At 63.4% G+C, this 10,532-nt stretch overlaps 1 protein-coding gene across 1 annotated transcript; it reads right to left on the bottom strand.

Moving 5' to 3' along the window:
- Window positions 1-419: 419 nt before the first annotated feature.
- Window positions 420-5,245, bottom strand: CBX4 (chromobox 4). Its single transcript, XM_066980012.1, has 5 exons — window positions 5,029-5,245; window positions 4,869-4,912; window positions 3,982-4,047; window positions 3,218-3,284; window positions 420-2,651 (listed from the first exon to the last, which is right to left on the bottom strand). Exons 1-5 carry the CDS (start codon window positions 5,095-5,097, stop codon window positions 1,320-1,322), a joined length of 1,578 nt encoding a protein of 525 aa, XP_066836113.1. The 5' UTR covers window positions 5,098-5,245; the 3' UTR covers window positions 420-1,319.
- Between the last annotated feature and the right edge of the window lie 5,287 nt (window positions 5,246-10,532).

Raw genomic sequence — 10,532 nt, 5'->3', positions numbered from 1 at the left:
CTGCAGCCGCCTTCCTGGCCCACATTTCCAGAAGCCTTGCAGATTTGGTCCCGCACAGCCCCTTTTGCCTCGGCACAGCGCAGGCCTCCCCCTGTCCCGCTGGCAGGGAGGGAAGCCCAGCACCAAGCCAGGCACTGCGCCACCTGCTCCTGCGGCCTCGTGGTCCTCCTGGGGGGCACCAGGAGAAAACAGGGTGCCCTTTACGTACCACAGGCTGCAAGCACTCATCTCCATGCTTTCGGGGAAAAGTCGGAGCTATTTGATGCGCTGCTCCTGTCCTGCGAGAGACGAAGCCAGCGCTGTGCCTCGGACCTGGTGTTAACCTGCGAGTGCCTGCACCAGGGCCCCCCAGGCACGGCCTGCCCCCCCAGGCAAGCTGCCGTGCTGTTTGTATGCAGTAACAAATGCACTCCGGATCCTTGTAGTTTTTGTAAAGGTTTATAGTCCTTTGCAATGATTGCATGATACATTTCTCCCCCCATGACACAGCCCTCGGACCAGGAAGCGCTGCTGGCAGCTCGCGCTCCACCTACGAGCAGCTGGGCTTTGCAATCCGATCTACACTAGCTGCAGAACATCAAATGCACTTTCAACATCTCCATTTAATATTTACATTCAAGCAATTAATAATTGGAAGCTTATAGTTTAGACATTTCTAATAGCAGCAATTTCTATAATAGCTTGTTTAGCTTTAGATAACGATTTTTTTTTTTTGCACATAGAAACACCACATGTGTACAGTATCAAAAAATATATACCAGGGATGGTCCTGCGGGTCGTAAGGAGGGCAAGGGGACGAGACTAACAAATGCTGAATGGTTAAAAAGGAAAACAGAAAATATTCGTTTGATATAGTTTATAAGGTGATCTAGGGGCTCCATAAATCTAGGCTTTATATTTCATTATATAAATACCTACAAATAAATATATTAGCACGGTCGGAGGGCGACCAGCTTTCAGCTCAAACAATACATTTCAATAACACCACGTACAAACGGGAGCAAGAATCACTCGACAAGTTAGCACTGTTAAAATATAATACTATAACTCTGAGTAACTGGCAGGCCCCATCCTCGCCAGTCCCGGCGCTCGCAGGTCCCAGCGGCAGCCCCACGACCCGGGGCGGGAGCAGCAGCAGAGGACACCCCGCGTGGCAGGGACGGCCACCGCGCCGCGCCCCGGTGTCCCCGCAGCCAGGGCAGGCTCTGCCGCCCCGCGCGGGCTCCGGGGAGGGGGCACCAGTACCTTGGAGGGAGGCGGTGGGGCCGGCGGCCCTGGGGCAGGCAGGCGGCTCCCATGGGGAGCAGCCACCGGCCACCTCACACCGTCACATACTCCTTGAAGGTCACGGTCAGGCAGTTTGCCGTCACGTCTGTGATAATTATATTCCCAAAGAAGGGCTTGAATTCCTGCAGGGACTCGGCCTCCTCCTCCTCCTCCGCAGCCTCCCGGGGCTGCGGCGGCTCCGCAGCCGGCTTCTCGGCCGGTACCGGCGGCACCTCCGGCTTCACCTGCGCCAGGGCCGGCTCGCCCTCCGCCCGCGGCTTCACGCAGCGCAAGTCTATGGGCTCGTCCAGGTCCGAATCCAGCAGGATGACCTCTGGCTGGGCAGCGGCAGGCGCCTCCGGCCGCTCGGGGCCGGGAGGGCTGAGGCAGGTGGGGGCACTGATGCTCCGGGACGTCAGGCGCTTCTTGCCCGGCTCCCGGTCCCCGTGCGGCTCCGACAGGCAGCGCTTGCGGGCGCCCGGGCTGGAGAGGTTCAGTCCCATGGAGGACGGGCTGTGCTCCCGCCCGGGGCTCAGGGACCAGGGCACGAGGTCCGGCTTGGTGGTGAGCTGCAGGGGCTGCTCCGCTGGAGGAAGGGGCAGCTCCTTGGCCGGGGGAGGCTTCCTGGGGCTCTCCTCCAGCTCCGCGGGGGGCTGCCTGCCCTCGGCCTCTGCGGCGCTCAGGGCATTGCTGCCCACCACTCTCTCCTCCCCCGGCTTCCTCCAAGCCTCCAGCTTCTCTTCCCCACCCTTCTTAGGAGTCCTCTCCTCCGTGGCCCGCTTCCGGGGTGGCTCCCCGGACTTGATCTTCACCGCCTGCATGCCGTTCTCCATGTACTTGCTCATGACGATCACGATGCGCCCGTTCTTGTTTTTGTTCTTGACGATCTTCATCTTGCCCCCGAGGCCGTTGCTCGTTACCCTGTCCCGAGGAGGGGGCCCGGTACCACTGGACAGGTTCTTCTCAGCCCCGTTCTTGCTCTCGGCAGAGAGGTTCTTGACTGGGCCCAGCAAGTTTTTGGCCGGGCCGTGCGCCCACTTGTCCGGATGGGCGACCAAGGGGCTCTTGTTACTGTCCAAGCAGGCCTGGCTCTGCGGCTCCTTGCTGCTGGGCTGGTAATGGGGCTCGTACATCTTGGGGTCTGGCTGGTAGTGGTGGTGCTTCTTGCTGTTCAGCTGGTAGTAATACTTGCCTTTGCTGTGGGACTGGTGCTTCATGCTGCTCTCCTTGCCGTTGGGCTGGTACTGGTGGTGCTTCTTGCTGTTGAGTTCATACTGGTGCTGCTGGCTCTTGCCGGAGGAGCCGAGGTCCAGCTTTGGCCTGGTGTCCACGGCAGGGTCCTGCAGCCCCGTCAGGATGTTCGAGCGGCGGGCGAAGGAGGGAAGCTGCAACGCAAAGCCAAGGGCTGAGGTCAGCCAGGGCCCCGGAGCAGGGCCCCGGTGCTCCAGCAGGCACCGGGGGGCTGCCGTGCAGCGCCCGCCCCTCCCGCGGCTCCGCTCGCCGGGCTGCAGCGCGGCACGCTCGGTGCGCCGCAGAGCCCCAGCCCGCTCCCACTTACAGGCCGTGCATTGCTCCAGATTAATGAAGCAATGAAAAGAAGAAAAGCACCCTTCAATCAGCTGTCTGGGAACGGGGACCAAACAGGGCTGCTGCTGCACAGCTTGCGGGCAGCCTGCTAATGCCGCCCAGCCGCCGGTGCCGTGGGTCTGCCCTGCAGCCCCGGGGGGGGAGTGTGGGGGGGAGGGCTGCATCGTCCACCCCTGGGGCTGGGAGCTCCTGATGAGCTCAGCGCTGGGGACACGCGTCCCCACGGCACTGCCGAGCGCCGGGCTGCACACAACGGCTCCTCTGCATGATGAAACCCGCTGAAAGCGGCTCCCTGGGGACGCGTGGCACCGCAAACAGGCTGCCCGGGAGCGCGGGGCTGGGCTGGGCTCCCCCCTGCACTTACCTGCATGACGAGCGGCTTTGGCTTGGGCCCCCGCTTGCGGTATCCCATCAGCTGCTCCTGCCGCTCCCTGCAGGAACACAGAGTCAGGGTGAGGCCCGCAGCCCCCGCAGACCCCCAGGACGTGCCCACCTGTGCCCCACGCTTGCAGCCCCTGCGGTGCCAAGGACCCCATACGGGCGCAGCGGGTGGGTGTGAAGGGGAGGGGGGGGACCGGGATCTGCAGGTGCAGGGGCACTGCGCGGGGTCCTGCGGGATGCGGCGGGACGGGGGCACGGCCGGGCTGCTGGGGCAGGACGCGCCTCGCGAGGCGACTTCCCCGCTGCCGCCTCCCCCCGCTGCAGCGAGGGGCTGAAGTTTACAGTTTGCGCCAAAATACTACAGGAAATAAATGCACGGAAAGAAAAAAAAAAAAAAAAGAAAAAGAAAAAAAAAGCCAGTTCAAGCGCAGCAGCAGCAGCAGCAGCGCCGCCTCCTTCACTCGCAGGCATCAAATCCCCGGGCAGGCAGGAGCGCAAGGCGCGGCGTGGGGGGAGCGCGGCGCGGGGGACCTTGAACCGGAGGCGGCTCCCGGCGGCCCCGCGCCGCCCGCCCCGCCGGGGCCGCGCCCCCGGGCCCGTCCCGCGCCCGCCGCCGCCCGCCCCTGCCGCGGCCCCCGGTCGGCTCCGTGACGCATCTGCAATTGCACGGGCGGGCACGGGGCGCGGGTGCCCGCAGCCCCCCCCCCCCGGCCGGCGCCGAGCCCCCCGCCCCCCCCCGCGGCTCACCTGTTCTGGAAGGCGATCAGCAGCCGGGGGTCCAGGATGTTCTCCTCGGGCTCCCACGTGTTGTATCTTGCGGGAGGGGAGAAGGGCAGCCGTCAGCCGCGGGGCCCGCCGGGCGGGGGCCGGGGTCCCGGGCAGGGGCGCAGCGGCCGGGGCCGGTCCGTGCCGGCGCCCCGGGCCCGTTTCGGGGCTCGCGCCCGGGGCCCGGGTCCCCGGGGAGGGGGATGGGCGGGGGAGGGAGGGGTGGGGGGGGGCACGGGGACGGAACTGTTTATTTAGCGCAGTTATTATTCCGGAGGAATTCTAAGCATGTCATGATGAAATTTTCCAAATCCCCTTTCCTGGACCCATTAAAGCGGCCCCGGCGCGGAGGAGGGACCCGGCGGCGGAGTCCGGGCGAGCAGCGCGCCCCCTCCCCCGCCGCCCCCCCCGGGCACTGTCATGCAAACCCCAAATACTCCGCAGCCCGCAGCGGCCGCCCTCGCTCCGGCGGCCGGTGCCTCCGCCTCGGCGGCGGCTCCCGGGGCAGCTCCGCCACCGCCCGCCCGCCCGCCCCGGGGCTGCGGGGCTGCGCCTTTCGTTTTGGCGATTATTCCCCCTTCCCCCCCCCCCCCCCCCCCTTGCCCCCCCGCTCGCTTCTGCAATATGGAGCCCGGCTCCCGAGGAGGGAAAGGGGGAAGGAGCCATTTTCTGGTGCACATCAGCCGCCGCCTGCCTGCCTCGCTCCGCGCCCGCCGCCGCCGCCGCCGGGCCCCGCCGCCGCCTCCCGCCGCCCTGGCCGGGGCCTCGCCGGGGCGCGGAGCGCGGCGGGGCCGGGGGAGCCCCACGGGCGGGCCGGGCCGGCAGCCCCCTGCCTGCCGCCCCCTGCCCCGCCGCCGCTCGGTACTCACTTGGGCGACCAGCCCCTCCATTTCACCAGGTACTCCACTCTGCCCTGCGGAGCGCGGGAGGCAAAGACACGGCGTCAGCTGGCCCCGCTGCCCCCCGCTGCCCCCCGGCCACCTCCCGCCGCCCCCTCCCTCCTGCCTCCCTCCCTCCCTCCCTCCTCACCTTTCGGATCCGCTTCTTCTCGATGCTCTCCACGGCGAAGACGTGCTCCCCCACCGCCGGCAGCTCCATGCTGCGCCCGGGAGGGGCCGGGCCGGGCCGGGCCGGGCGTCCGCGCTGCCCGCTGCAGCCGAGCCGCGCTCCGGCTCCGGCAGCTCCCGCCGCCGGCCCGACAGACACTGAGCGGCGGCCGCCGCGGCACCGCAACCCGTGCAAATCCCGGAGCGAGACGTCAGGGAGGCGGCGCCTCCCGGGCCCGGCTGCCCGTCAACGGCGGGGCCGGGGGATTGGCGCAGCCCTGCCGGGGAGCGAGGCGGGGAGGGGGCGGGCGGGGGCCGGGCGGCCGCGGGGCGGGGGGGGGGGGGGGCTGCGAGCGGCCCGGCCCCCGCCCCACGCGTGACTCAGCACGGCCCCCACGGGCCCCGCGGCCGGCGGGGGGCGGCAGAGCCCGCGGGGCAGGTGCGCGCCCCGTGCTGCCCGGGGGGGGCGGGCCGGGGCCGGGGGGGGGGCAGCGGAGGGGCCCGGGATGCGGGCACCCAACCCACCCGGGCCGGTGCGCGGGGGTCCCCGCGTGGGGGACGAACCCCCGGGAAGGCTCCGCACCCCTCCACGCCGCGGGCTGCCCTGGGCCCGGGGGCGGCAGCACCCCCGCTCCGTCCCCCCCCCGGCCCGGGCTCGGGGCTCGCCGCCTCTTCCCGGGGGGCCCGGCCCGCAGCGGGAGCCGGGGGCGAGGGAGCGGCCGCGGGGCCGGCGGGGGTCGGACGATCCCCCCCCCCCCGCCGGGTGCTGCTGCTCCGAGGGTCCCTGCGGCGTGGGGGCGCGTCCCGGGGGGGCCTCCGCGCTGCCACCGCTGCCGTGAGCGGGTCGAGAAGAGCGCAGCGTGGCGGGGGAGCGGCACGCGTGGCCCCGCGTGTGTCCCGCCGCGCAGGGCAGCCCCGGCCCCCGCGTGTCCGCGCCGCGGCCCCTGCCTGGGGCGCTCCGTGCGCCGCGGGCGGCCTTCCCCGGGCAGGTGGAGCGCGGCGGCTCCGGGCCTTCCCCGCGCCGCGGCACCGCGCGGGGTGGGACACGCGTGGGGCCCCTCCCGGGCGGCGCTGCCGGGGCGGGGACCGCCGAGAGGAGCCGCCGGGCAGCCCCCAGCCCCGGCCCGGCGGGGCTCGGCCCCCGGTTCTAGGCAGCCCGGCGGCGCGGCCGACTACCGGGGCCGGAGTGGGCGGCGGCGGCGGCTCGCCCGGGCTGTGCCGGCTCTGCCCGCGGTGCCCGCGGCGGCGGAGCGCGGAGGCCCCGGCAACTTTCCCCGGGGTGCGGAGGGGCCGAGCCCGAGCGGCGCCGGGGCCCGGAGCGCCTCCGCTGCCAAGCGGCCGGCAGCCGCGGCCGGAGCCTTCCCCCGGGCCGGGAGCGCCCCGAGGAGGGTCCCCGTGCCCCCCGGCCGCAGCCCGGGGCCGCCCTCCCCTGGCCCGCGGGCTCCCCGAGCCGCCGTCCCCCGGCGGGGCGGCCCCGGCGGCGGCAGCCGGCGCCCTTCGGGGGCCCTTCCCGGCCCGGAGGTGCGAGGGCACCGCGGAGGCTCCGCTGAATGTCACCGCGCCGGAGACCATAACAAAGACGCAGCCGCCGAGATCGCAGAGCCGAGCCAATAAAAAGCAAACTGATATTACAATTTTGATTTCCCTGGAGGGCCGAAGGGGCTTAATGTAAGAATTATTATCCATTGTGAACAGCAGCCGAAAGAAAGCACAGACAGGAAGATTTAAATTTTTTTTTTAACTTAGCGGTTTTCCTAAGAAACGTATATTCATTGAAATTTATGCCAGCAGAGTTTGTTAACCCTCCCCTTTGACATTTCAAGCTTCTCCTGTTGCCAGAGGAGACAAGCCGAGCACAAACCACTAATGCTTGCAATAAAACTAAATGCCCAGGGACGAGCGCGATTTGGTGCAATTCCGCTCCAATCTGGGTAAACGGCAAAACGTGCTCGAGGCGCGCACCGGGCGGCCCCGGGCCGGGCGCGGCGGGGAAGGCTCGGCGGCTCCCGGCACGCAGCCCGAAGGGAGATAAGGAGGGCAGGAGCTGGCTGGCTGCACGCACAGATGTGTGTATTTTTTTTAAAGGTGTGACCAGATATCCTTTGCATCCTTGTAGAACCTGCCTTGGGAGGAGTATGAGGTGTATGAGGAGCCGTTGATGAAATATATTGAAAAGAAAAAAGAAAAGAAGAAAAGAAAAAGAAAAGAAGAAAGAAAGAAAAAGAAAAGAAAAAAAGAAAAAGAAAAAGAAAAGAAAAAAAAAGAAAAAGAAAAAGAAAAGAAAAGAAAAGAAAAGAAAAGAAAAGAAAAGAAAAGAAAAGAAAAGAAAAGAAAAGAAAAGAAAAGAAAAGAAAAGAAAAGAAAAGAAAAGAAAAGAAAAGAAAAGAAAAGAAAAGAAAAAAAAGAGAAGAGAAAAGAGAAAAGAGAAAAGAAGAGAAAAGAAAAGAGGAGAAAAGAGGAGAAAAGAGGAGAAAAGAAAAAGAAAAATCAGAGCATCAAGGTGAAAGCAACACTGAAAACCATTATTAAAAGCATTTTAATCATTGCCTGCCTCGTGGCTCCTGCAGCTCAGCACCAGTCCCCGTCCTGTAGGTTTCTGCAGGATGTTCATCTGCTTTCTGTTACCGGGCTGATTGCACATGATTCACAGTAATGATTGTAATGGTGGTGATTTTCTCTCTCTTACCTTGCTCAGATAGCAGTGGTTCATGAACTGATACGTCTTTCCCTTTGTCAATTCGAAAGAGGACACCTTATTTGAACCACATAAAATATCCTAAATAAAGAAAGCAGGAAACGTTTCTAACTGCTGCTTCTTCCTGGCTGGCCGGGGCACATCACAGGGATGAGACAAGAAAAAGGGTTTCCGACCAGAAGAGGTGAGAGCCAACTGCTGCCTGTGGAAGCCAGAGAGAACAGTTGTTAATACCATGCATTTGTTTATTGTTTGACTGTTTATACGGCAGGTATGAGGTGCAGATGAACATTCGGTGGGTATTTTTTCCCTCTGCCACACACCTGTACAAGAATTCAGATTTCACTTTATCGGCAGAGCATCGTCAATGCATACGCTGTTCCTCCCTCAGCTCCTTCCTCCTGATGCGGTTCCCTCGGGCGGCAGGACCCCAGTTCTGGGCAGGAGCTGGCAGCCGGGCACAGCCGGGCACACGCGCGTGCAGCGCACGTCGCTGCAAGGCCTGGGTCCTGGGTGGGGAACTGCCTGGGTGCAGCTGTAAGACAAAACCTCTAACAGCCTGAGACAGATGGGCTTCCTGCAGGTGCTAGGAAGCATACCAAGGCAATTTCCCCTCAAATATTTGCTGGCCATGTTCCCTCCTACTACCCAGAGCTGATGTCTGTCTCGGTTTATTCTTTCCATCATTATTTATAAACTTCTTACCCTGGAGACAGAGCCAGCTCTGTGGCAGTGCCTCACTTGGGGCTGAGTTCTGCCTCTCTAAAATGCAAGATGCTCCGTTTCCCCTCTCCTCTTACGCCAGTAGCTCCTGCAGGCCTGCTGTATGTTTGCTATCGAGCTGCACTGATTACACACGCCATCATTTCTGATGTTGCTCATTAGTCTATATCATTATTAGCAATTCAAACCAGCAATTCTTTTTCAGCTGTAATCCCCTAATTCCACCAAGAAGACTCCAAGGCTGCAGTTTGGGCTCTCAGCTTTTCCTCCTGCCTGCCCCGGAAGGGCCAGCGGCACCTCCTGCAGCCCAAACCGGCTGGGAGCACGCTGGGCTGAGCTCTAAATAATAACAGAAAGTTAATTCATGAATAGTTCTAGCATTTCCTTCAAGGCCGCTCCCGTAGGCGGCCAGGCACGGACTTTGCAACTCTCTTGCATAACGGTGTCCTTGGAGGGGGGGGGAGGGCACTGGCCCCATTCTTTCCTACCTGGCTGCCCGCAGCCTTGGCCAGCTGGGCTTGTGGATGTGCCCTTCTGCTTTTGTCAGGCCTGGCTTACATGTGAAGTTGTGGCCACTCTGAAAACCGGCTTATAATATAGCCCTTGCTGAGGTCAACGCCGCGCTGGAGAAAGACAAGAAAAGGATGAGTAGGTAGGCTAGGGAAAAAAAAAAAAAAAAGCCCACCCACCCAACAATCAATAGGATGCCATGAGGTAAGATGCACACAATGAAACCCTGTTCCAGGTTGCCAAGGCAAATCTGTCAATAGAGTATTGAACAAGCAAATCTGACTTGCAATTATTGTCTCCTTCTAAATACAAGCTGCCCCTTTGCCTCGCAGTTCAAACCCAGTGCTAGTGCTGAGCAGCTCAGCTATTGCTGGCCGGGGTTGTTTCAAAACAGTGAGGGAAGAGTCAACTCAGCTGGAACCGGGGCTGGAATTTGTTCCAACGTGCACACTGAAAACCCCGGGAGCATCCCCACCGCCTTTGCTCCTGTAGCTGAAGTGCTGCATGCTCTGCTCCCGGTGTAACAGGCTTTCTGAGGCAGCAAAGACCCCTTTGCAACAAACTCTTAGCTCTTCAAGGCTTTTAGCAAAATGTACAGGACCATGGGGCATGCAGGAGTATTTTCAGACGCTGCTGCAGGAAGAAAATCAATGCACAGAGCACCCAGCGGATGCACTGCCCCGGAAAGCAGTGCGAGGAGACAACTCCTCGCTCAGGGCCCCCTGCCTGCCCGCCCAGCCCTGCCAGCACCCGGCTGGGGCTCTTTGGTCCTGACTTCGGCCCCCGCTGGGCTGCACAGACCCACACTGCTCCCCTGCACTACCACAGCTTCCCCCCCTCCTCTGGCCACACCAAAACCTTCCCCATGCAAGGCTCAGGCCATCAGCATGGACCAGGCGTGGTGGCCTTAAAACCAGGTGCAGTGGTGGGGGCTGTCACAGGAGCCCCCAGTGCCCACACAGAGGCAGTAGCAGTGGGAAAATTCGGGGGCAAAACCTCGGTGAACCAGGGCACCACGTGGAAATCCAGCTGGCTTCACAAGCAGGGCACTGCGGCTCCTTCTGGCTCGCGCGGGGCTGTGTCAGGTGAGATCTTTTTTTCTTGAGCTGCTTCCAGCGCGGACCAGGAGGGAGGCAGCGTGCAGGACCCCTGGGAACGAGACGTGTCCAAGTGCACAATGCACGTTCACAGCCGCTTCACAAAGCACAATGGAGCCTGCTTTCATGGGGCGGGTGGAGGGGCCGGACGCAGCGCACACGTGGCACCGCTGGCAGAAGCGGTTGTGGTGGGCACGCAGTTGGGGGCATGGCGGGCCCCCCCCCCCCACCCACATCCACACCCCACGGGGAAGGCAGCGACAGCCCCGCTCTGCAGGGCAGCACGGCTGGGGAGGGCAGCGCCGAGCAGCGGGGTCCGGGGAGGATCCCGCCCTGGGGACCTGGGTGGCAATAAGCGCCCTTCCCCAGAGCCTCACGGATGGGTGCTGGCAAGGGAGCCTCTGAGACCATCTGCCCTTAATCCTCTTAGAATCAGGGAAGTCAGGAGGAATGCAGAGGGAA

This window comes from Anser cygnoides, chromosome 19 (assembly GCF_040182565.1).
Source record: "Anser cygnoides isolate HZ-2024a breed goose chromosome 19, Taihu_goose_T2T_genome, whole genome shotgun sequence".
Taxonomy (NCBI): Eukaryota; Metazoa; Chordata; class Aves; order Anseriformes; family Anatidae; genus Anser; species Anser cygnoides.
Note: the sequence above shows the minus strand (reverse complement) of the source record. Positions and strands in the feature narration are given on the sequence as shown.